The sequence below is a fragment of the Parasteatoda tepidariorum genome, chromosome 9, assembly GCF_982258835.1.
Source record: "Parasteatoda tepidariorum strain Cologne lab strain chromosome 9, Ptep-v5.0, whole genome shotgun sequence".
Taxonomy (NCBI): domain Eukaryota; kingdom Metazoa; phylum Arthropoda; class Arachnida; order Araneae; family Theridiidae; genus Parasteatoda; species Parasteatoda tepidariorum.
Window position 1 is genome coordinate 77,234,602 of NC_141763.1, and position 27,814 is coordinate 77,262,415.

General features: G+C 29.5%; 1 protein-coding gene across 6 annotated transcripts in view; it reads right to left on the reverse strand.

Moving 5' to 3' along the window:
- Positions 1 to 1,253: 1,253 nt before the first annotated feature.
- LOC107437569 (uncharacterized) overlaps positions 1,254 to 27,814 on the reverse strand; it is a 37,913-nt gene continuing 11,352 nt past the window's right edge. The window contains exons 2-11 of one of the 6 annotated variants that reach the window (XM_087152171.1): positions 27,432 to 27,478; positions 26,274 to 26,408; positions 20,793 to 20,881; positions 18,804 to 18,835; positions 16,293 to 16,340; positions 15,974 to 16,163; positions 14,351 to 14,572; positions 7,044 to 7,145; positions 3,990 to 4,066; positions 1,254 to 2,341 (exon numbers count right to left, since the gene is read on the reverse strand). In XM_087152171.1, coding sequence (XP_087008297.1) covers positions 1,456 to 2,341; positions 3,990 to 4,066; positions 7,044 to 7,145; positions 14,351 to 14,572; positions 15,974 to 16,163; positions 16,293 to 16,340; positions 18,804 to 18,835; positions 20,793 to 20,881; positions 26,274 to 26,385 — 1,758 coding nt within the window. In that variant the 5' untranslated portion in view covers positions 26,386 to 26,408; positions 27,432 to 27,478 and the 3' untranslated portion in view covers positions 1,254 to 1,455. Of the gene's footprint in view, positions 2,342 to 3,989; positions 4,067 to 7,043; positions 7,146 to 14,350; positions 14,573 to 15,973; positions 16,164 to 16,292; positions 16,341 to 18,803; positions 18,836 to 20,792; positions 20,882 to 26,273; positions 26,409 to 27,039; positions 27,479 to 27,814 lie in introns of those variants that run through there. The other 5 variants (XM_087152174.1, XM_087152176.1, XM_087152172.1 and 2 more) reach the window with 5 other exon arrangements.

The following is a 27,814-nucleotide window of genomic DNA, read 5'->3' on the forward strand; positions in this document are numbered from 1 at the left end:
CAATAGGGATTTTCTTAGGAAACTTACTCAATTTTAGGGAATTTTCTAAAATGTACAAAAACCAGGAGAATTTTTATTAAACCAGTAGACTAGGAGAAACTGGCAAAATCCAGTAGTCTACTGGAAAATCCAGTAGAGTTGACAGCTATGTAAATGTTAAATTATTGTTTTATTCCTTCATATTCTCAGTACATCGCAATTTCAAGTTTGTTTTAGTTTTTGCTCAGTAAAACAAAATGCAACGTAAAGTTGAACACCAAAAACAATACAATGACAGAATAAATAAAAATTTTTGATAAAATTCAATAGGAAAAAAAGTGTAGAGATGCATACCTTACTTTTGTAGTTAAGCTTAAATAATAAAGGGAAATACACATGGTATCTGCTATATTTCAGATTTTCAAATTCATGACTTAACTTATTTTCTCCGACAAAAACGCAACAATATATTTAAAAAAGCATCATAATAATAATTGAAATGATAGGTATAACCAAAACTGTTATACTCTGCATCTTCATATTTATAGATTTTAAATTTAAAAAGCAGAGTAAAGAAAGAGTTGAAACAATAAAATAGCTGAAAAAAATACAAAAGCAAATATTTTTTTCCCTACAGAATTATATTCTAAAGATACTTTTCCTGTTCATCAAAAAGGAAAGAAATACTCCTGTTTTTTCTATTCTCATTTCGGAATAAAAAAAATCGCCAATGACTGGTTTGCTTCAACTAGAATTTTAAATTGATAAAATTAAATAATATAAATTCTTAAATCACAGAAGTTTAAAATACAATTCGCTCTAGAAATGATGTTTTTTCTTTCATTTTTTGAAAAAATACCATAATTTTTAAAGAACATGATAAAATCATTTTATATTCTAATAAAATATGATTGAGCGGTGATTTGTTAGGAATTCAGATACTTGGAACAGGATGAAATTGGGGGAGGGGAGGGATTCCATTTTAAAAATTAGATTTTTCGGAGGCCTAAATCCATGACTTTCCATGATTTTTTTTAAAAAATAGTAAAAATCATGACAAATTTTGTTTAATACTGAAATTCATGATTTTCCACGACTTTCTAGGTGAGCGGATACCCTCAATATAATAAACAGAAAACTTTTGAAAAATAGCTCCTTTATAATACCAGAAATAAATACATTTATAAGCAAAGGATTTAAAAGAAACTGAAAAAAAAAAAATTAAAACCAAACACTTCAAATAAACAAAGAGCTTTTCCTTATTAGCAACAAAATTAACAACTAATTTAAAACTTTTATTTGCTTACAAAATTATTTTTGTGTTTAAAATATTACAAGAAGAAAACACTGCAAACTCTGATTGACAGTATGTATAAAGAATTAAAATACAAAGAAGTAAGTACATCAATGAAAAAAAAAAAAAAAAATCACACACACACAACAATGCTTTTATTTCCAGAAAACTTCTGAATTTTTTTAGTCCTTCCCTCTACTATTTGACCCCTTGAAGGATCCTCTGGAACGACTGTAAGTGCTGCTGCGATAACCACTTCTGGGAGGTGGAGGTCGATAACCGCGCTGGTTCTTTCTAGCAGCATTTTTAATCATGGAGCACAACCTTGACAATACAATCTCTTGATTAATTTCAGTAAGGCCATTTTCATACAACTGAGTAAGTGTCTCCACTTCATAATAATCACGATCTGATAAAAATTCTGGATTACATTCCAACTTTTCTATAAGAGCAGAATAGAACTCGCCATAACGTGAAGGCGGAACTTTATTGCCTCGAAATAAGTCGGGAAGTTTAACTATTTGCTGCTTATCGAATTCTACAGAAGCGCTAATGCCGGCTTCATCGCTGGGCAATGCAAACTTAGGTATGAACTCAATAGCATCAGCGTTCAATTCATACCTCTTGCTCTCACCAGCCGAATGCCCCAACTCATTCATTCCAGCTAAGGCACTTGCAGATTCGCTATTTGCATTTGAGGCTTTAGTTGCATCAGTTCGATTGTCACTGTCGGACGATACACATACATTACCATCATCTGATGTGGGGACATTCTTTAGTTCTTGATCCTCAGAGGCATTTGAATTGTAAGAAGAATCCAGTAGCAAAGAATCGTCAGATAAACTTTGGTTTGATATAGAGGCTTTAGCATCCGTTTGGCTATCAGTTTTTGACTTAGATTTCGCACTAGAGTTTTTGAGCACTTTAGAACTGTTTCCATTCTGTGAATTGGCAGATTCCAAGGAAGGAAAGTTCGTGTTATCAAAAATATGCTTTTCTGCATCGGTTTTTGTACTAGAAGGATGATTTGAATTTTCTACAGTTTTAAGAGGCACTTGAAGGGGTATTCTGCAAAGAGAAAGAAAAAAAAAACTTAAATAAAAAATAAAGATCACTAATTACTTAGTCTTTATGATACAGTACACTAAAAAGAAGGAAGTAGAATAACACACTTAAGTTACTTCAAACACTAATTTTAATCAAATAATTTAAATAATAATAAAAAAAAAACAATGAAGAAAGTTTGGAGGAAAAAAAACTTCTTTTCTAAAGCATTAAAACATTGTACAAATAGTTATAGCTACTAACAAAGGAAATTTTCTTTTAGTCAATAGGTCAAAAAGTAAAAAAAAATTCAGTGACAAATATTTGCAGGGATGAAAGTTTCAAAAATTGTCAAGACTGAAAATTTCAAAATCAGAAGTGGGTGCATCCCATCCAATAATTTTAAGTAAACAAAAAATTATATATAAATTCTTTTCATAAAAATTGTGAACAAACTTTTCAATAAAAATTAAAATACACAAAATGCAAATTCAAATAAGGCTTATAAAAATTCCATATTTATTTTAGCAAACCTACTATTCAGGAGTATGAACAAAAAATGCAAAGTAATTAGTTATTTCAAGCAAAAATTACCTCAGCTTTTAATTTCTTTCAAACATTTAATTTTCTAATAAAATAAAGTGCTAGCACCTTAAGGAAAAGAATAATACCTAGCTAAGTTAATACTTTGTTAATAAATAGCAAAAACAATTTTTAAGTTAAACATAGTTAGTAAAAATAAATATTCAACAAAATGTTGATATTTAATAAATGTTAAGTCTACAATGCTTATTCAAATTAAGATGTATTGATTAAAAACATATTGCATGTACACAACACAAAGAATGAATTGGTCATTTAAGACTTTTCCCACTGAATCTGTCTATCGCATTAAATTAGAAAAACTTAGAATTTACTTATAGTAATATTCCGTTTCGCTCAATCCTGTGGTTTTTTTTAAAAAGACGGAAACCTATCAAAATACGGAAAACTTTCACCCCCGAATATTTGGCAACTATCATAAACACGAATCATGCTCGTTTAAATTCAATTTTGGTTTATAGTATTTATATGAACTATACTTTTTCTAAAGTAAATTTTGAAAAATAATCAATACTTTTTTCCCCTTAACAGACAAATTACATTAAATCTGTTTAATTTATCTGTTAACTCTCATTATTAGAAAATTTATTATTCTTTTAATAAATGGTTGGCTATTAATAAAGAATCAACCAGAAATTTCTTTGTTGAAAATTGTAATAAATATGATTATTCTAGTCAAAACAAATTTAAAAAAAAAAAAAAAAAAATAATTTTAGAAAAAATGTAATTTTTTTTTAAAAAAATGAGAATTTTTAAAATCAAAACTGAATTTTGGGCAAATTTTAAAAAAAAAAAAAATGCTGAATTTTGCTAAAAAGTGGAAAATCTTATCACTGATAAATTAAATCTTCTATTCTCAAAATAAATCCTGGAGCAACATGTTTCTTAAACAATTTTCATACTATTGTTTGGTTGCAAAGCAGGAAGTGGCTGATAAATTCTTCGAGGGCTGCTTGATTTATGGGTCAGATGCTTGATTTTAAGACAAATATGAAAAACCAAATAAATAAAGTACCAAAGAATAAATAAAATATGTTTTAACTGCTTAGTTAACAAAATTAAAACTTACTTGTCAATTTGAGACACTGTACGGAAAGTTAAATTAATTCTGGGTGCTCTATCATGGTATTCTTTGGGTACTTGATGCTAGAATAAGAAAGAAATATATATAACATTAAAAACATTTTTTTAAATAAAAATGATACACTTATTGACAAGAAAACCTACTAAACAATTTTTAAAAAAAGTAGAAATGGGATATTTGAATAAATGGGATAATTACAAGCTTTAACTTTAAAAACAAATTTCAAATAATTATAATCCAGACAATAAGCATCAATAATACATTCATATAAATCAAAATTATTGGCATTTATATCATTCCTTCATAATAAAAAGAAGAAAAAAAGAAGAAAAAAAAGAACCAGATGTTTAAGTTTCAAAATTAGTAGAAAACTAATATATTAATTTATTTTAACTTTTTTCATTTGAATTAACAATCTGCATAAGAATTTTTCTTTTTAAAATGGTTAATTTTTAATAAATTGTAAATTTTAATTTTTTTTTAAATTGTCAAAATTTTAACAACAAAATTTCTTTTAATGTAAAACCTAATACAATTGAACTTGCTAAGTGCAAGTCCTAATTAAACAAGGAAGTTTCAAATTGAATGTAGCTTCGGGTTGCATAGCCAAATCTCAACAAAAAATAAGCACCTTTAAAGTACTTTTTAAGCACTCAAAACATATTTGTAAGCACCATATACATTAACAAAATGCAAAATAATTTTCGAAGACTTTACATGATAATAAAATAACTAGTTTCTGACAAAATATTCTTTTCTTGATTATATTAGCCACCGTAAAAAGATTGATTTTTCTGTTCGATTTCAGAGGAAGGAAAATGAAGCCTGAAATTGAAAATATTTTGCAGAGTTACACATAAGAGAGCAATAATCTCACCGAATCCAGTTCAGCTAGACGCAGATATATTTCCAAGTATTTCATCAAATATGTAATATAATTGGCTCTATCATACATTACTGACCGACGGTACGCCAAAATGGATTGTGGAAACATTGAATAGAATAATGTGAAAAGCATGCATTTGAATAATGTGCAGCAAAAATCGGCATGGTAAAGGAAATAAATCTCATTTTGGAAAAGGGAAAATTAAGCACTTTCTAAAAATGCTATGCTGTTTTGAACAAAACTTGGATTTAGTGAGGAGTTTTTGTTGATTTCTGAAAAAATATATTATTAATGATTTTATCCAACGTTTTATATAGCTAACTTTGAGAGAAAATTTAATTCCCTTCAAAAGCATTTTAAGTCAATTTCACTTCAAAAATTGCATATAAATAAGCAATATAATAATGGCAGTATCTTTTTTCTTTTTTTTAACAAGTTGGTAGCAGATAAATAGAAACTGTAGAGTAGACATTAAAATGATTAACAGAAGATGTGCCATATCACAAACCATCGAACAGATTCTACTTCTTTCTGTTTCCATTGTTAAAGCTTTTAATTTTATGTTCAAATGTTTGTAAATAACAAGTTCAATCTGTTCATAACTTTTAGCATTGCAATCGTTTGATCAACACACCTATCTTCTAAAGCAGTGTTCCCCAGTCCGGTAAAGGCTCGTGGATCAAATGGTACTGGGTCGCCCATTTCATTGAAACTGAATTTAAATTTCTAGGTTTATACCCCAAATTAAAAATATCTGGTAAGGAATGGATCTGTGACCCATTTGTCAACAAAACGGGCAACTCTAGCATGTCTGTGCAAGAAGATCAACTGCTGGAGAGTGCTAATGATGACGGCCTTAAAACTACGTTCAAGACAACAACTCTGCCGGTGTTCTGGATTAAAGTCAAGGCAGAATACCCCGAGATTGTCACCACAGCACTTCAAACCATATTGCCATTTCTGACAACCTATCTGTGTGAAGCGATGTTTTCTGCAGTAACAGCAACCAAAACAACGCAACGGAATAAACTGCACATAAGCAACACACTTCGGGTGTCATTGTCTCCGATTACCCCCCAGATGGAACAGTCTCATTGCAAAGAAACAAGCTCATTGTTCTCATTGACTTAACGTTCTAGTAAGTTAAAATCTTATATCACTTTATATTTATTTTTTGGTGTAACAGTATTTTATTTTTAAGGCATGTTTAAATACAATTAAAATAAAATTAATAAATCAAAATAATCGAAATTGTCAGAGGGGTCGTGGTAAAATGTTCAAACGTTGACAGGTCCGCAGTGATAAAACGGTTGGGGAACACTGTTCTAAAATACAGATACATGTTAGGAAAAGAAAAAAACAACCTAATTTCAGGTCGCATGATGGCATGAAAATGTTATTATTTGCAGAAAGTCTGATTTAGTTTCCTCTACAGTTCGGACATTAATTATAATTTATGAAGTACCATAAATGTTGCTGATCAAATAATTATGGGGAAAAAAAAACACAAAGTTAAAACATAAACAAAAATTACTCTACCTGAGTAACATAAATAAGAAGTAATAAAAGATAACCTCTTTTCTATTTTCTTTTGGGGGATCACAGATTTTATTTTTAACAATTTCAACCTACTCAAGTTTAATGAGCACATTGATTCGTTAAACTTTTCCATAGTTCCAACGACATATTTCCACAGTTCTTTCAGTCACATTATAAATATGTTCATAATTTATTTATTGCAATTGTTGTATTTACTGCAATATTTTTTGTAAAATAAAAAATTCAAGCGCAGGAGGTTGATAAAATATATATTTAACTTCAGTAAAAAGATTACAAAAGAAAAAAAAAAATTGATACAGAACCAATTTTCACATAGAAAAATTGTTAAAAAATTCTGCCTTATTTACAATTTTGTAAAAAAAATAAATAAAAGTGAATAAAAGGCAGTTGAAGTTTTAAAATTTTCAACTGGAACTTTACGAATATACATGCTAAAAGTTGAATAAATGACTATATTCACTAAACACCAGGGTTTTGAAAATTGATGTACTATTAGCACAATAAATTTCAAGAATAAAAAGCTCAAGATTTTTTTGAGCTTCTAAGCTCTACACATTTTAGCATAATAAAATGTCGAATAGAATTCAAATTACTTTCCAATCTTTTTGCATAGATCCATCCATTATAATAAGGCTTCCTGACGTGAGATTTACAAAATATTCTTCTGAGACTAGATTTTCAACACGTTCACGCACCTAAAAATGTATAAAAAAATAAAAATAATAAGTATTAACCGTATAAAAATACAATTATAATACCAAAACTTTTAAAACACTAAAGAATGTAAGTAAAAATTAAATTAAAAAAAAAAAAAAAAAAAAAAACGGAAAATTAATCAGAACATAATGATCTAAATCAGAAGCAAAATCTTTTCATTATTTTTTAAAAATCAAAATACATGCTTGCATAGAAAAGAAATGTGAAATAGCTAAATGCTTTTTTATCACTTCTTCATTAGATAATCGTGTGCTGTTATAATCATTAACCTACCAATTAAATTAATTTCATTAATGCTGCTTTTCGAAGCTCTGTCGATAAGGAAAATAAACAAGCCATAGTTTAAGTGCTTACACTTGAAGCAATTAAACTAAATATAATTTTGATCGATTTTAAACTAAATATAATTTTGCTGAAGAATTATATGGGCTTTAGAACAGACAAGTAACTTAAATATTTTAAAAGTTATTTAACTTTTTCAAAAATCACCAATTTGGTTATATTGTTCCATCTAAATAAATATAATTAAAATAAGTGCCTTATTCTCAGTTTTTGTAAATTTTTATGAATTCAGGTGATGCAGCACTGGAGTAAGTTTTTAAACATTAATAAATTAGATCACAAACTCTTTAAATTTTTGCAAAACTGTGACTCTTCTTCATAGTGACGTTTTGTGCCATTTTGAAAATAAGCATAAACAGCGCTGGTTTATTTTAGATAGGTTAAACTAGGATGTGCTCAAGGTAATAATATACTGGATAATTGTTTATAGTTAATAAGATTGAATTTTAATTACAATTTTTTAAATAGATGATTTCATTTTTAAAACAAAGTGTGATAGAGGAATAAAACATTAATCAAATGGTATGCATATTGTAAAAATTTCATGAAGAAGTTTTGGAATTAAGTCGCTAAAGCAAATGATTCTGTGCAAAGTTCCTAAAAAAAAAAACTCCTCTGCCATAGGATTGTAATCCAGCCTGTGATATTACATTAACAGAAACACATGCTGTTCAATAGAATACATGGTTTAAATCTTCTAACCTCACATGGCATCCTTCCTTCGTGTTTTTAAGTTAAAACTGACTTTTCTGATCACAGGGGCAATTGTGAGCCCCAAATGAAAATTCCGGAAAATTTCTTGAGTTAAAAAAAAAACGGTTTAAATTGAAAAAAAATTTAAACAATGTTTCTTTTCTCCTTTTTCTCAATATTTCTTAGTTTACTTAAAATATGTTGTCATTCCCTGGGAAGGATAGCTACGAAGTCTTTTTCTTTTTATACCGCCAGATGGCGTTCTTTTTAAATTTGTATGTGTTTGTTTGCTTTTTGTTAATAAACCTTTACTTTCTGTCTGAATCTCGATCCACGGACTACAGTTGGCAGCACGGCTGTGGTTTTGAAAATTATGACGCAGTAAAAAGTTTCACTTAGTTTCGCCGTGATTTACATCGTTTAGATTCCAAAATCAAAATGAACAGGGATCTGCCGAGTATCCCACTGCTGAACAGTGAGAACTTTTATCAATGGAGTATTAAAGTCAAGGCTTTGCTGACACTTAAGAAAATTGCTAATGTGCTAACTGAAGAAGCCCCCGTTGATCCAAAATTGCGGGAACAATGGACATTAAACAATGATGACGCAGTTGCATACATACAACTATCGCTTTCTGATGACCAAAGTCTTCAGTTCGCAAACGAAACTAACGCAAAAATTCTATGGGAAAAAATTCAAAGCACATTTACTGGTAAAACAGAAGATCGAAAAATCGATGCAAGTAACGAAGTAAAAAATCTTGAAATGAAAGAAAATGAAAATGTGTCAGACTATATTGCAAGATCACGTGGACTTAAAACGAAATGTTCATCACTTGGACTGGAAATTTCTGAAAGAGAACTTGTTTATTATACTGTTAGAGGATTAAGAGGAAAATTTGCAAAAGTAAGAGAAATCCTAAAAACCCAACGTGAAAAACAAATGGAGGAAATTTTAGAAATACTGCGGGAAGAAGAAAACATCCTATCAAAATTAAGAAATGATATTCCCAGACGAACAGAAGCATTCGGAGTAAAACATAAAAATGAAAATAGAAGCAGGAAGAAATGTTTCATCTGCCATAAAACAAATCACCTAGCTAAAGACTGCTATTTCCGAAACAAGAACGAGGGAAATCAAAACCAAACATCTCAAGAAAAAAGAACATTTTCGAACTATAAATCGGGCATGAACAAAATCAAAAACAATAACGCTCATTGTGCATTTGAAAATCAAGATAAACATTCTAGTGAAAATTTTGCACTTACCGCAGAACAAGAACAACACCAAATAAATTCAAGTGCTACCAGTAAAAACAAAACTGTTTTCATTTTGGATTCTGGTGCTACTTCACACATGGTAAAAGATTTAAACTTTTTTGAAAACTTAAATCATGTTAATGGAATAATACAATTAGCAGGTAAGAAATCAAATTTAATTTCTAAAGGAATTGGCATTGTAAAAGCTACAACAACAGTTGATAATTGCAGTAAAAATCTAACAATATACGATGTAATATATGTACCAGATTTACGAAACAATTTAATTTCAGTATCTAAATTAATTGATAAAGGTTATAAAATTAAATCTAATGGTAATGATATTTTGATTTTAACTAATGATAATCGCAGTGTTTTAAAAGCCGTAAAAGTAAACAATCGTTTTGAAATTTTAATGGAACCGTGTAGTAACATTTCACCTAAATTTTTTGATTATAATGATGTAAGTAATTCTGAGTTAGAATGTAATGAAGTAAGTAATTTGGAGACTTATAATATTTGGCATAAAAGACTATGTCATTTAAATCCACAATACATGGTTAAAATGCAAAATGTTATTAGCATAAATTTTAAGGATTTTGAAAATTATCATTGTGAATCTTGTGATATAAGTAAAGTAACTCATAAGAGTCATCCATCAGTTAATATTGCACAAAGTAATTCTGTATTAGAGTTAATTCATGCGGACCTTGCAGGCCCTATAAATTGTGATTCATTAGGAAATTCAAAATATTTTTTAGTTCTAGTGGATGATTTTTCTGGGATGTACTTTTCTTATTTTTTGAAACATAAAAATGAAGTATTTGAAATGTTTTGTATGTTTAAAGAAAGGTATGAAAATTTAATGAATAAGAAAATCAAAAGATTCAGAACAGATAATGGTCTAGAATTTGTGAATAACGAGATAGATAGTTTTCTAGAAAAATATGGGATCATACATGAAAAAACAGTACCGTATAATCCTTCGTCAAATGGACGTGCTGAGCGAGCCATAAGAGTATTAGTAGAAAGGGCTAGAACATTATTATATGAAAGTGAATTACCATTAAAATTTTGGGCTGAAGCGATAAATTTTAGCACTCACATTTCTAATCTAACACCACGTAAAAATAAACAGAATCTTCCGATTGAAATATGGTCAGGAAAAGAACCGAAACTTAACTACTTAAAAGTATTTGGATGTGTCGTTTATTTTCATATACCTAAACAATTCCGAAATAAATTTGATGTTCCGGGAAAACGTGGGATTTTCGTCGGTTATTCTAGAGAAAGGCGCGCGTATAGAATATATGATGTTGATAAAAATATTGTAATTGAAGAGCGATCTGTTAAATTTAACGAATCACTAAGGGGAAGTAAATTTCTAACAAACAAAAATGAATGTAGCATATGGTACATTGAGGATTTGACCCAGTTTAATTTAACTCTACCACAGATCGAAACTGAAACCCAAAACTTCCCTCCAACTGAATCAAGCAGTGAAAATTCTTTTTCTCATAAATCGTCCCAAGAAAGTGCCGATTCGCAAAACGAAAATAATCAAAATACTCCTGCATTAAGACGTTCTGAAAGAATTAAAAATAAAATATCAGCTAACGCGAACTTAGCCTTGAAAGGATCATCTATTCCTCAAAATTATGACCAGGCGATAAATAGTAATAAATATTCCGAGTGGAAAACCGCAATGGAAAACGAACTTCTTTCTATGGAGAAACATAAGGTTTTCGAATTAATTGAGAGGCCTAAGAAGGAAAAAATAATAAAAAGTAAATGGGTGTACACAATTAAAAATAACGATAAAAACAAAATTTACAAGGCGCGACTGGTTGCAGCAGGGTTTAATCAAATTAAAAATGTTGATTATTCTGAATCATATTCACCTGTGGTAAATATTGAATCCTTCAGGTTATTGATTGCTTTAGCAGCAAAATTGGATTTATTTGTTAAATTTTTTGACATTAAAACTGCATATTTATATGGTGATATTGATGAAACTCTGTACATGGAAATACCTCCAGGCTTTGAAGATAAATATGGTAAAAATAAAGTGTGTAAATTAAATAAAAGTATTTATGGTCTACCTCAATCTGGTAGAAATTGGCATATAAAGTTAAAAAATGAACTTAAAAAGATTGGTCTCACTCAACTTGCATCTGACAATTGCGTATTTACTAAAATTAATGATAAGGATTTTTTCGCAATTTGTGTATACGTAGATGATTTGGCAATATTTTCTAATAATTCGAAATTATACAAGGAAATTATTTCAAAACTTAATCAAACATTTGAATTAAAAGAAACAACTAATGATTCAAAATTTTTAGGCATTGAGATTTCACAAAAAGAAAACGGAATTGGTTTATCTCAAACTGATTACATTGAAACTTTAATGAAAAAATATGGTTTGGAAAATTGCAAGAAAACAAATATTCCCATAACTAAAGGTGAAGATAGATGTTTTAATCCTACTGATGATTTAGTAGATCAAACTGATTATCAGGAAATCGTCGGTGAACTTTTATATTTAGCAAATAGAACCCGACCAGATATTGCTTTTGTAACTAGTTATTTATCACAATTTAATAAACGTCCTGAAAAAAGGCATTATGTTTTGGCCAAGAGAGTTTTGAAATATTTGAACGGTTCAAAAGATAGAGTCTTGTTTTATAGTAAAGAATTTGGTTTTTTAAGCTGTAGTGCGGATGCAAGTTGGGGCAATGCAGAAGGAGGAAAATCTTTTTCAGGTTGTGTAATTATGATAGGTAATTCTCTTATAACATGGAAAAGTAGAAAGCAAAGATGTGTTGGACTATCAACATGTGAAGCTGAATTATTTGCTGCAGCTGACACAGCTCGAGAACTTACTTGGATAATAAATATGTTAAATGAACTGAACTGTAAAACATTTATTGATGCTCCTGTTACTATGCTTTCTGATAGCCAAGCAGCTATTGACTGGTTGAATAATGGTAAATCTTCTAACAAAACCAGACATGTAAACCTTAAATTTCATTTTGTGAGAGATATGATTGAAGATAAAATTTTAAAAACTGTTTATAAGAATACTAATGATAATATTTCTGATTTTTTAACTAAAGCTGTAACTTTTGAGAAGTTAATTTTTTCTTTGGAAAAAATAAGTTTAATTTGAAATTTATGTTAAGAGAATTAATATTTTTTATGTGTATGTTGTTATATGTGTTAAAAAGTAAAATCCTTCTCGCAGGGGGAGATTGTTGTCATTCCCTGGGAAGGATAGCTACGAAGTCTTTTTCTTTTTATACCGCCAGATGGCGTTCTTTTTAAATTTGTATGTGTTTGTTTGCTTTTTGTTAATAAACCTTTACTTTCTGTCTGAATCTCGATCCACGGACTACAAAATATATTTAAAATTTTACACATACCTATGATGACCTGGAGAAGTAATTAAAATTTACAAATATGTCTTTCTTTCTGGAGTTTATGATTATAACAACTATTTACGGATAAAAAATGAATATTAATCATGAATATAAGCTTATAAAGTATCTCTCTGGCTCTCCCTTACAAACAAATAAAAATAAACAGTGTTTTTTAGTTCCACCTTTGAAAATTTGATTTCCGGAAACTTCTGTGATCAATGATTTTTTTTAAATGTCTGGACCTTCTATCTCCGGATCACTGTTGGCGAAAAATCCGAAAATCCGGATTTTTTTCGGAGCACAATCAGCCCTGTGATCATCAATAGTTTGTAGTGATATCTGTTGGCAAAATTTGTAACTAAATTCCAGAATTTTTGAACAAAACTTCTAATAGCTGTCATAATAATCATACCATTTGCTTCATTCCTCTGTTGGTTATTGCTTTCGAGATTTTTAATACTGAAATCAGTCAGTCATCCGCTGGACACTCTGGATTATTTTATACGATTTCAAGCCTACTAATGATATCAATCTTACATAAATTCAAAATCTTAACAGCGAGGTCATCAGAAGTGTTAATACTTAACTCAGAAAATAATAAACAAAGATCTATAAGACAGTAACTGTCAACATGGGTCTGTTCAGACATTTTGTGAAAGGTCCTGTTTTTGTAAAATTGTGAAAAAAGTATTCATAATTTGTGAATATAAAATAAGCATTAAGTCACATTCTTCCAATCAGGGTCCTGCTTTTATAAATTTGTGCAAAAAGGGTCCTGTTATTGCAAAAAAACCTTTTCAAGAAGTTTTTAAATTGTAAGTTAGATACAACAAGATTCTGCTCAACAATTGCTGCTACTAAATTAGAGATGCAACATACAAATATTTGGTATTTAGTCTATACTGCTCAACACAAAATATTCATTTTGGACAAATAATGGAAACAAAATCACTCACATTTTTAGTAATTTCAATTGACATATTTTAAATAACACAACTTAGTAATGTATCACTTTTAATGTGTTACGCAGAAAGTTAACTGAAACAATTCTTAAACTTATAATATTTTATATAAAAAATTGCTAGAAATAAATTTTTATTTACATAATATTCCATTGATTAATGTTATGAATAAATATTAATTGATCAATTATTTATTTACAAAAAAAAACTATAATTTAATATTAATAAGAATGTGCACACAATGTTCGTAAAAGTAGAAATATTTTCTTAGAATACTACATTTGGAATTTAAACTTAGGGAAACTTAGTTTGTCTCGAACCGTCTTTCTCTCCCCCCCCCCCCTGCACAGGAAGAGTTTATTCGATTAACAAAACAATAATGAAGATAAACAAATTTGTGAAAGGTCTGATTAAAAGATATTTTGTGAAGGGTCAGTTAACGGACCCAATTTTCTTCTAAACAGACCCCTGGTCTAAGATAGATTATTTAAAGTGAAACACTTACATTTTGTTTAATTTTCATTTGAAATTTTCTAGTTTCACCGAGAGAAACAGATGCAATAGTAGGTGAGACACCCATAGTTAATTCATCATCACTATGCCATGCCACACTATCTTTTCCATCTCTATACAGGTTTAAGAGAACAGAATTTAAATCCACACAGAGTTGGTGGGCCTCTAAATATCTTTCAACTCTCTTCTTCATCTCTACAATTGCTGGAGGCATCTGAATAAGAAATGCACAATTAAACCCTTTATAAACTGTATTTACAATTTCATTTCTTACAAACACATAAATAAAGGAGTGTTATAAAAAAAGAAGCCATTTACCAGAAAAAAAAGAAAATGTTAAGATTTCCAAAATAAAATTTGAAACTGTCAGGATTTCAATTAACATAAATTTAATGGTAATTTAAGCATTTACCAACATATACATACATTTTAAAAATTTATATCTAAATACAAAAGAAATTTTTTATTAGAATTATAATTTTTTGAAGATAAAATTGTTAATTACAAAAACACTTTTCATAATTTTTATTTAAAATTTTTTTCTCTTAGGTTTTATTTCAGGCTTTAGATTGATATAAATTCAGGGCTCAAAATTAATGGTGGCCTATTGGTCCAGGACCACTTAAATTTGACTTGGTCTACCATAAAATTGCTAATGGGTCCCAGAACTAGCAATTTGTGAAAATGAATAGCATGCTGTTTTGGTTATCAGCTTCATGTTTTGAATATCATTATTGTAAATATTTCCCGTTACTTATATCTTAATTTTCTTTATAAATTCACTTTATTGAACGCAAACAGGCACATGAAAATGTGTATTAACTAGTTATATCTTTTAGTAATTGGTCTCGTGGCCCAGTGACTAAATTTCCGTAATTTTTACTAATGTAAATTGGATTTGAAAAATGTTTATTGCGCTAATGTTTTAATAATTACATGTTTCTTATGTCTTAACTATAATTATTTAAAAAATAAAAATGTGATTGATTACATTCAAGATAAAATTAGTTATATTCAAGTGCCTTATAATAGACTGAATCACTTTATAGTATACAAATATAGTTATGTCATATTAATTGAAATGAATGAAACTAACAATACTGTTAATATTCCAAAACATTACAGAATTGAGGGAAAGAGCCTCTGTTTTAATCCAGAGTGATTGCCCGTCATGTAAACAATCAGCAAATAACTCATTGAATTGGAACCAGCCATTATGCATAGACAGGGTAGGGTGTCTCAAAAATAGACTTAAATTGTAGCTAAATAACACCAAAAAAAAAACAAGGAGTCTCTGCATTGCCTCTATTACTTAAAAAAAAATTCAAGAAAAACGTTACTATTTTACCATCTCAAGGTTGGGCCCCCCCTTAAATAGAAATTTCAATTCGCTATTTGGAAGTTATTTTACGAAGAAATTTCCAAAATGTTCTTGGTTCCTTGAAAATAATCGCAAAATAGAGAATTTCGCAAAATGGAAGTTCGTTAAATAGAAGTTTGACTGTATTTTTCTTTACACAATAATTGTTTCAGACTCTCCAAGAATTGATATTTCGCTATAATTGAAAAAATTTGAAACTGAAGCATTGATAAAAAATACATAGACAAAACCTACTTCTCGTGCTTCAAGAACAGCTCCAGAGTAGGCATATGGAAAAGGTCCATACCAAGCAACTAATCTAGGTTGTGGCACTTCCTGACCATGTATAATTATATTTTTGTCATACCATGCTGTACTGTCTTTTAAAAGGGTCATCATATTATCCGCTTCAGCTTCTGGTATAAAATCAGGTTCAAATATAACTCTGAAAAAATAAAAATTATCCTTATATTTTATCATTTATTATTTTTAAAAAACATTCAACCCTAATTTTTATAATATAAGATTATATTATAAGCTACTTTTAATTTATTACGATCACTGATGAACTTACCTCGATATCCCATTATCTGTTTCACTTAAAACATGTTCTCCAGGTGTCCTAAAAATACAAATACAATACATAATTATTTGACTATAATAAGGATTTGAAGAGTTACTTGGTTAGATGTAAATATATTATGAGATAACTAAATAAATTTAGATACAAAAGCTTCTTCCAGAGAGGTAAAAAATGCTCTAGAAGAAATATAAAATATTTCAACGAATATAATTGCAGTCAAGTTCAAATAATATTAATTTTCGTGATAGTTAACATTCTTTTCCTTTAACAAAATTAAAACTAAAAAGCAGAAATGGAAAAGAACTATAAATATAATAAATTACTTAAGAAATTAAAATAACTGCAGTTTCTTTCGATGTTTTACAAAAAATAGTATAATTGAACTCAATTTTATAAGAACTCCTAAAATATCATAAACAAATTTAATTAATACTATTTAATAAACAAATTCAACTGTGATTAGCAGTAGCAATTAATCATAACACTCCTACAAATCAAATATTGTGAAGTATGAATAGTGAAAAAAACTGTTAGATAATGTGATTGTAAAGATTTTGAAATTCTTTTAAAATATAAACGTTATAAAAGTAGTTACTTTTTTTGTACTTTTAATAAAAAAACTAAACTCAGTGGTGTGACAGCCCTTAGAGGGCCAAGGCCTACTGTGCCAATCTCAACTTTCTTGACCTTGGGCTGTGGAGTGCAGGAGCAGATGTTCCAGTTAGGTGGTCAACCGAACGCGAAACCCCCAGTGTTTAGATCCCAAGCATGCTTGGTACTCATTTATCGACCCACTGAAGGGATGAAAGGCTGAGTTAACCTTGCCCAGCCGGAAGATCGAACCCAGGACCTGTGGCAGGGGAAAGTGAAGCGCTACCACTCAGCCACGAGCTCTTTTAATAAAACAGTGAGAAAATTATAACATCTACTTTTAAAAAAAAAAGTCTATGTGAATAATATTGCATTGTTTCATTATAAATTAAACTATTTTACAATATTTATCACCAAACAATTATAACAGTCATTTTTAATTTCTTCTAATAGGTTGGAAGATATCTTAACCATGGTTCAATCAAAAAATTAAAATATATATATTTAAAGATAAGTAGAATTATAGCTTAATAAATACGAGGGTTGTTTTTTTTTCAACCTCCGATCGCACAGTATGATGGCCAGGAATGCAGCAGGTGTTTGGTGTGCGCATTAAGCGACTGCGCATCTTTCCCGCTCAAACGCTCTGTCATGCCGATTCCAACAAGTCATTTCCAGTTGAGTTGCAGTCACATAAGCATGGCTGTCACTATTGATTCTCCCGCCAACTGTGAATTGCGAGATGTTCTTCGTTTCTTGCAGGCAGAAGGGAACAGTGCAGCGGAAATTAATCGAAGAATGAGTCGAGTGTATGGAGACACCTTTATGAGTGATGGCGTTGTTCGCGTATGGTGTCGAAAATTTAAAGATGGCCGAACTGATATTCATGACGAAGGCGGTCAAGGATGCAAGTCTGTCGCCAGACGACATTGTTCAGCACGTTGACAAAGCGGTTAGGGAAACTCGAAGGTTCACCATAAGTGAATTATCGATGAAATTTCCAGGTGTTTCAAGATCTGCCCTGTACTCTATCGTTACTGAACGGTTGCACTACAGAAAAGTTTGCGCTCGCTGGGTCCCAAGGATGTTGACTGACAACCACAAAACTCGCCGAATGGGTGCAGCTTGGGATTTTCTTGACCGTTACAATACTGATGGAGAAGATTTTTTGAAATCCATTGTGACAGGTGATGAGACATGGGTTCAATTTGACACGCCCGAAACGGAACGACAATCACAACAATGGATGCACACAAACTCTCCAACGAGACCCACAAAATTCAAACGAACCTTCAACAGCCGTAAGATTATGGCAACTGTTTTTTGGGACCAAAAAGGTGTGTTGCTTGTGGAGTTTATGCAGCCTGGAACAACAATTAATACAGATTCATATTGTGAAACTTTGCGACGCTTACGGAGAGCTATTCAAAACAAACGAAGAGGCAATCTGACTTCTGGAATTGTTCTGATACAGGACAATGCCCGTCCCTACAACGCTCGTGTAACCCAACGATCCCTTCAGCAATTTCAATGGGACATTTTCAAACACCCGCCATACAGTCCCGACCTAGCACCGAGTGATTATCATCTTTTCCCTGAACTGAAGCAGTGGCTTGGAGGGCAGCGCTTCCAAACTGACGTGGAGCTCAAAGAAACCGTCACAACTCACTTTCAATCATTGGCGACTACATTTTATGAAGAGGGTATTGCAAAGCTTGTTCACAGATATGACAAATGCTTTAATCGTCAAGGTGATTATGTAGAGATATAATTACTTTTGGTGATAAAATCTTTTTTTTATATTGACCGGTCTTTTCTTTACAGCCCATCGGAGGTTGAAAAAAAAACAACCCTCGTAATTAAAAAATATCATTTCAACTTAATAAGTATTTTATTAATATTGTGTCTTACTTAATTTCAACTGCAGGCTTCTTTTCTTCAAGCTATCAAAATTAAATATATACAATTAATAATAATAATCATACAGGTTTTAAATATTAAATTCAATAGCAAATGAACTTTTAAGCAAGTTGAATTTAACAAATGTAGTGTGCAAAACAAAAAAGTTGAACACTTTGAATAACTTTTGATCTAATAATTGAATTCTCACACATTAGAACTCAATCGTAATGTTTTGCGGGGCTAACCTTTAGCGCGCTAATTAACTAACGTATATATTAAAGTTACAAAATAAGACACTAAAATTTACTTTTTACTTACTTAAACATGCCCACTCCCCTTTTTTGTTGTCAGATTTAGATTTATGTCGCTCAATATGAAAAATTTGGGCCCACTAGTTTAAACAAGAAGGCAAATAAAGTTTGGACACCTCAACGTTAATTTCACATGTTGTGTATTTCGTTATAACTCTAAAACTTTTTAAAGAAATTGAGAATTCTTTGCTCAAAATAAGATTTGTTTACCCAAAGATATTACCTATAAAATAAATTTCTCGCTTGTGAAATTTTTTATAATAGTCAGAGTAACAACTGTAGAAAAATAAAATTTTGAGCATTAAAAAAAGTTTGAACATAAGATTTAACAAAATTTTCCTGGACTTAACATTTTTATGGGTCAAAATTGGAAAAAAGAAAAGAAAATAAGTTTAATAACATAGACTTTATTAATTGTACCATTTAGTTCAACTTATTGTGAAACTGTTCAAATTTAACAATTTTTATTGTTTCTTTTATAGTTCTGAAAGAGTCAAGTTAAAGATTATATTAATAAATACTCGAGGAGTAACATGTGAGGTCTACTAAATATTAGGTGAATGACATCGTGTATATAATTATCAGGGGTCTGTTCAGACATTTTGTGAAGGGTCTGTTTTTGTAAAATTGTGAAAAAATTACATGTAATTTGTGAGTATAAAATAAACGTTAAGTCACATTCTTTCAACCAGGCTCCGGCTTTTGTGAATTTGTATAAATAGGGTCCTGTTATTGCAAGAAACTTTTTCAATGAGTTTTTAAATTGTTAAGACATACAAGATTAAGCTCAACACTTTAAAATTATAATAAAAAAATTCAATTAAAAAAAATAACTGCTACTAAATTAGAGATGCAACATATAAATATTTGGTATTTAGCATATACTGCTGAACGCAGAATATTAATTTCGGACAAATAAAGGAAGAAGCGCCTGCCAAAAGCAACACTTAGTTTGTTTACATTTGTCTTTCTTCCCCCCCCCCCTTCCTGCGAAGGGTTTATTTGATTAACAAAACAATAATGAAGATAAACAAATTTGTGAAGGGTCTGATTAAAAGATAAATTATTTTGTGAAGGGTCCGTTTCTAAGTTAAAATATTTTGTGAAGGGTCCGTTTTTATGAGAAGATATTTTGTGAAGGGTCCCGTTAACGGACCCAAATTTCTTCTAAACAGACCCCTAATTATAATATATATTATTATATACATATTAATTAAATATATCATAAGTTTAAATGTTCATTTTTTACATTAAAAAAATCTTATCCAATACAAGATCATGTAAGATGCGCTGATCAATAAATACAAATAATATAATGAAAAAAACTAATTTAAATTAATTTAGGAAGTAAAGTTTTTTAATTGTGAAAATTCAAAATAGTTTAATTATTTAACCATATGAATACCATATAACTGGAAAATAAAAAGAACGGAATGATAAAAAATACCCTTTTCAAAAATTTTCATTTCATTAAAAAATACATTCTTTTTGTTGAAAAATAAATTTTTCTACTTTTATATAAAAAAACTTTATCACAAACCTAAATAAAAAAGCATTTTTTTAAAAAAAATTATAGATATTAAATATTTTTTTTGTATTATCAATTAAATTTGAAAAAAAAAAAAAAAAAAAAAAAAAGGATTAATAAAAAATTAAAAGCTTTAATACAAAGTATTATAAAACCTACTTCAGGAAATAAGATATCAGCTTGTTCATCATATTTTATTTCAACACCATCAGCAGATTTAGGCTCTAAGCTTTTTCTTTTACTAGTGCCTGTAATGAATTAAAACACTTAGATATTTATAAGAAAAACCCCATTCAAACTACTAACAATAATTCCAATAACTAACATGAAATACTTATCTGGGTAAAAGTTCACATTAATTCAAAAGGATAAAAAGCACAAAAGTTTGAATTTATAACTATAGAAACTCTGTAAAAACTAAGTTGTTTCACTGATAAAAATTAACTTGATTATTGAGAAATAATTTAAAAAAACAAACAATTATTCTTTCAAGGCACTACCGTCTGTTATAAACCAAGGCAGTGCCAAATAGTCTTTGATATCTGGTCATATCCACAGTAAGGCTTTTCCAGTTGCCTTTATCAGTAGGGTGACCAGACGTCCCCGATTTCCGGGCATCCCCGGTTATAAAATTGAAAAATTTTGTGTAAAATATTTGATAAAAATATGTTATATGTAATTTTTATTTTCTCAAAAAATTTCATACAAATTAATGTAAGCATTGAAAATTAAATGTAAACTAGTTTTTAAGAACACACTATAACTTATACTACAGAAATTTTGGAGCACATAACTTTAATATCTAGTTATGTTTACATTTTTACTAGGTTGTACGCCAGACATGTTTATATAAGAAAAGAAGTTTGAAACAAGAAATATTAGTTGCTGCTTTTAAAACAATTAATATCTTGGGTTACATAAACTGCCAATATTAGCTAATTTCCACTAAAAACAACAACAATTACTACATTTCCGTTTTATTTTAGAAAAATAACTAAAACATTTTATAATCAGGTAAACATTTTATAAATATCCAACCAATAAAGTATAAAACCATTTTTTATGAAATGGTTATTATAAATTCTATTTTTTATATTATAATTTTTTTATATAATATATATAATATCATTTATATATTTTTTTATATAATATATCATTTATATTATAATTTTTATAAATTCTAATTATTCTACATTTTGAAAACCTCATAATTTGTTATCGTAATAGATATTTAGAAAAACATTTGTATTTCTTTAAAATAGATGTCAATATGGCAACAGAAACAAAAAAAGAAAATGCCATTATTTCGATGATTGGAAAAACGAGTTTCCATTTATTGAACCGAATCCTGATAATTCTTCCAAAGTGAAATGTACAATGTGTGGAGCAACGTTTTCTGTTGGAAGTGGAGGACGAACAGCTATAGCAGATCACATTCTTACAATTAAACACAAAGAAGCTTTGGCAGCAAAAACAAAATCCGTCAAACAGTTTTTTCGTTAGCTGGAACCATCCAAAGAAGAGTTTGACTTAGCAACATATGAAGGAACGCTTGCATTTCATACTATTCGTCACAACCAATCATTTCGCAGCATGGACTGTACTTCAAATTTACAGAAGAAATTTGTAGACAAGAAATTTTCTTGTCCCCGAACAAAAATCGAAGCTATCGCTTTCAATGTTTTTTCTCCGTGGGCATTTCTTGAATTGAAGAAAGATTTACAGTCTGTTCAAATTGTAACAATATCTTACAATACTTCCTATCACAATCATGTAAAATTACTTCCTATTTTAGTGCGGTACTTTCAGTGGGACTGTGCTAACGATCCAATTAATAATAAACTTGTATCACTAAACGAAATTAAAGGAGAAACTGCAAAAATTTTATCTTCAGAAATATTAAACGCAATATTCGAGTTCCAATTGAAGGATAAAATGGCTGGTTTGTCTGCGGATAATACTAACACTAATTTTGGAGGATTGTTATGAAGAGGAACAGAAAATGTTCATACTAAACTTCAAACTGAGTTAGGAAGAGATATTTTTGGTTTTGGGTGTAATGCGCATATTATACATAATGGCGCTAAAACTGCTTTTAACTGTTTGCCTGTAGATATTGAAGTTATGGTATCTAAACTTCTTAGTTATTTTAAAATTTACACAGTCCGAATAGAAAGACTGAAAGAATTTTGTAAGTATGCTGACCAATAATATCATCAAATTTTAGGACACATTCATGTTAGGTGGTTGATATTACTTCCTGCTGTAGAAAGAATTCTTAAAATTTGTTCATTTCTTAAAGAATTTATGTTGTCTGAAAAAAAGTGCCCAAAAATCTTGAAGAATTATTTTGAGAGTGAAACAACCGAGTTATGGTTGTTTTTTGCGTATTCGCATGCTGCAATTTTTAATCAAAGCATCTTGAAAATTGAAAGCGATGACAAATGTGTTACAGAATCTGGAACGGTTGTTAAGGATTTGATATTTAAATTGAAAGCACGAAAGAATGCCAAATTTGTTCCACTTGTTGTAAAACCTGAATTGATTAAATTGATTGCTGAGAATATCATTACTGAAGATTCTTATGTAGAAACGTCGAAAGAATTCTATGAAGCTGCGATTTCATATTTAGAAGCTTGGAACGATAACAACGATGATATGTCTGATTTGAAGTGCCTTCTTTTAGATTGTAAGCCTTCACGGTCTGAATTCGACGAGGCAGTTCTGTCTCTCTCTTCAAAATGTGCAATTTTGAATGTTAATTCTGACGATTTATTTGATGAGTTTACTTATCTTGAAAGTTATTTGGATTCAAAAGACGATAAATGGTACCAATCCGTACACATAACAGACAAATGGCGGGTAATAAACAATTATTTTCAAAAAAACAATATACCATTTACAAATATCAAAAGAATTGTTGAGCTTGCAATGTGCTGGTCAAGCAGCAATGCACCTCTAGAACGGGTATTTTCGAGCATAAATAACTATTGGACTAAAGAAAAATCGCAAATGGATGTGAATACAGTGAAAGTGGTTTTATCTGTACTGATTAATTTTGATTTTTCATGTGACATATTTTCTCAATTACTCAAAAAAAATCCTGAAATTTTAAAGAAGATTCATTCTTCAGAAAAATACGGTATTTAGAAATAGTATAATTTTAAAAGCAATACAATTGTTTTGTTAACAGATTTAAAGATTGTGTAAAAATGTTATGATCACGATTTTAACGGTATAATTTATATACTAAATTATAAAAAAAATGCAAACGAAAAAAAATAAATTATTTTTTAAGATAAATGATCAAATTTTTTTCCCCAATTTTTTCTGTCGATAAAATGGGGGGGGGTAGAGATGAGTGTCCCCGGAATTAACCGAAAAAATCTGGTCACCCTATTTATCAGGGTGCATAGCTAACCAAATCTTTCAACAAAAAATAATCACCTTTTAAGTACTTTTTAAGCACTACATACATTAACAAAATAGCTTTCAAAGACCTTTCAAGATCATGATAAAATAACTAATTTCTGATAAAGAATTCTTTTCTCGATTCTATGCAAAATAAATATCATTCCATGAGGATGAAAGCATTTCAGTTTGTCTAAAATGTGAAATTTTTACAATAAATAATTGTAACAGATGTCAGAATTATTTAACTCGCATCTCAACTGAGTACTGTTACTGACAATTTTAAGACTGGTTTTTTTCCAGGTATGATAAAGGAATTTTCAAGGTTTTTTTTTTTTTTTTAAAAAATTGCAACTTTCCCTGATTTTTGGAGTTGAAATAAAATTCCCCGACAATTCTAGATTTTCCCTGACCTGTGAAAATATCTTGCAAAATGCAGCAGAGATGCACACCTCTCCGAACCCAACTCAGTACACGCACATGCCGACCAGCAAGTATTTCATCAAACATGTAAAATGATTGGCGCTTTCATATGCTATCAGGGTTGGCTTTTTGCCGGCAGAAACTGGTTTTTGCCATGCCAGAGGCAGAAACTGGTTATAACCAGTAAAAACAGGCAGAAACTAATAAAACTTCTATATTAGTTCTAGTAATTGCTTAATGACATTTTGTTTAAGTAAACTGAAAAATGTAACTCCATGTTACTGTAACAAAATTTTTAATTCATTGTTTGGATTAATCTAACAAAGGAAGAGAATCTTATAGCTGTTTATGAAAAAGAAGTGACATACAGATTTAAACAGGCAGTTTCTGATTATCATTTGCTTTGAAATTATCATGTGCTCAAGAAGAAAGTGCCAGAATTTTACTCGCCAATATTAACCTAGATTTTGTACCGTATGTCATAGCTTTGCAAAACAAATTGGCCCCATTTCCTGAAACTTATTTCTCCAGTCAAGTTTTGACAACAACCCCAGCTGCTACATGGTGGTCTAGTTTTAAAAAATATGCAATAGATGAAAGTCTCACAAATCATACTGGACTTGAGAGAATCTTCTCAAATTTCTCGTTCGTGCATAGCAAATTGAGAAATTTTTTAGGTTTAGAAACTGCATCAAAACTTGTTATAGATTACTGCAGAGTGCAAGCAATGAAATATTTGATTTTGAATGGTGATAATTTCGTAAATAAATTGCACTTTAACATTTAATTGTTTTTTTCTATGAATTATCCATTGTATGTCAATCTCAGTACTTATTTTTATATCATTTTCTGAATTTCTGCCGCAAGTGTGGCAGAAAAGGGTTTCTGCCATGCCAGTTTTAACCTGTTTCTACCAGCGGTTTTAACCACCTCGGCATAAACTTGGCAACCTGGTATGCTATGGATTGCGGTATGCCAAAATGCCTTGAGCTTGAATTAAATGTGAAAACCACACTTTTGCATAATGCATGGCAAAGATTTACATGGTCAAAAAAAAAAAAATATTTATTATCGAAAAGGGAAAATTGAGAAATTTTTAAAAACACCCAATAAGAAAAGCACCTTCAAGGGTTTTCAAAAAACGAAAATAAGCACCTTTACGCACTGTGTTTATTAACTAAATGAAAGTCACTTCCATCAACTCAATCCACATTATTAGACAAGTTACAGTTCTCCACGAAATTAATAAAAGTGAGCTTTTTAACAGGGTTTGTATTATCAGATCGGTATTGAAATCAATCTATTACATTTATCTTTTTTAACAAACATTTTGACAGTTTATCAAATCTTGTTTTATTTTACAATAACAAAATTGCATGCTTTATATCTTTGATAGCTATTTTAACATACTACAAATTTACAAAGAATGAAGATGCATATGAAACCTGATAAAAATTTTTTTTAAATATTTTCTGAAATACAAAATGTAATAAATTTTGTAACGTACATAAGCTGAGACACATATCACAAAAATTATAATAGCCTAAGATGATTATAAAAGATTTGGTTAAACTTGAAGACATACTATCGAAACCATACTATCAATTTTAAACTTTTTCCTCTTTAGGATCTCTCTTAGTCAGTCTGGATCACTCTTGGTTTCACATTAAGGCATAAATATACAAAAAACTAAAATTTCAATTTTAAATGATGATAATTTATCATAAAAATCATCATTAACATGAAAATCTATTAAAACTTACTAACTTATTAGAAAAGCTCTAGGAATAAAAATACTTTAATTACAGATCAAATTACCCTCATCATTTTTGCGTTTCGACTTATCTTTACGAGATGTCTTGGGCTCATCTGAAAATCTTCCTTGAAGTCTGGCATTTCTTCTTTTATCGTCATTCATTTTATTTTAACATTTATATCAACCTAAATAATCAATCAATATGATAAATCAATAAAGAATGCATCAATATAATGAGTCAAACAATTGCTCTTGAAATACAATATCATATTTGTAAAGATTAAATAAATCATTATAGTTAGGTAATAATTTAATTTAAAAATCTGGCACTTTACAAATATCATTTGGCCATGTGCCAAGATAAATGGAAAAGACTCCAGTATTTTCGATTTATTTTACTTATTCCAATCAGCACACATTTCTTTAAGCTATTTAAAAAATTAAGAAAGAATTACTCAAATAGCCTGCAAATGCTAAATCATACTGTAATGAGCCTTTATTATAAACATATTTGGTAGAGGGATTGAGAATTACATTGGTCAATCAGATAAATTAAGCACTGAATGATAAACTTAACTTATAAGTTTTTGCAGGGCTCAGTTCAAACAGCTGGTAATAAATCAAGCTAATGGAGCAATGAATATTACGTTTTTTTATTAAAGTATTTTAGGAATCGTTTCAATATGCTTAACAGGTGTTAAGCTGATTGCAAAATACTAAACTAATCGAATTAGCAAAATGACGGCGACGGCTTGCTAAGAGCCGAATCTCCAATTAGCTTAAAATATTCACATCAATTGACATGTACCAACGAACCTTGGTATTCATGCAGGATTCAACCATATGGTTTCTTAATTTCGATTGATTTTAACGAAAGATACATATTTTAATACCACTATCACTAATGGGGATTCCCCAAAACATAGATTATGCTTTAGAATCACATGACAAATTTAACCCTTGATTACGACAAATTAAAAACGTAAAAATAAGTCTGAAATATTAAGTATTCTAATAATTATAGCTTAGCATACGTAATTTTAATACGGGTAAACTAATAAACTGCACATGGAGACGACCAAACAATCATGAGTTTTTAGCGAATTATAAGCAGCTGCGGCATTCAAAAATTACACATATGACTTAAATATTCAACGAAATAAAGTTTTATTAACTAATTATAAAAAAATATATATATAAGTACTCACAAAAATCAAATAATAAATAGACACGTTGCATCAGTAAGTAAAATCCAAAACAAATAGGCAGTGTCTATTACACCGACTATCGGTAAGATAGCCTCAGAGCTATCGCGCCGACGTTGACAACAGCGCCACTTTACAGAAACTAATTCATCGGTACAATAGCTATAAGTTATGCTTTTCTACCTGTGTATGTGAAATTGGTAATGGGTTGTCATTGTTTGATGGGTTGTCATTGTTTCACCAACATAAAAAAATTTAAAAATAAAAGAACATTATTTCTTTTTTCCTTAAAGCGTATAAAATTTTTCATAGAATTTTTAAAAACTAAATTATTTATTAACGTTATATTGGATTTATTTAAATATATTAATTGTTTCTTTCGATTA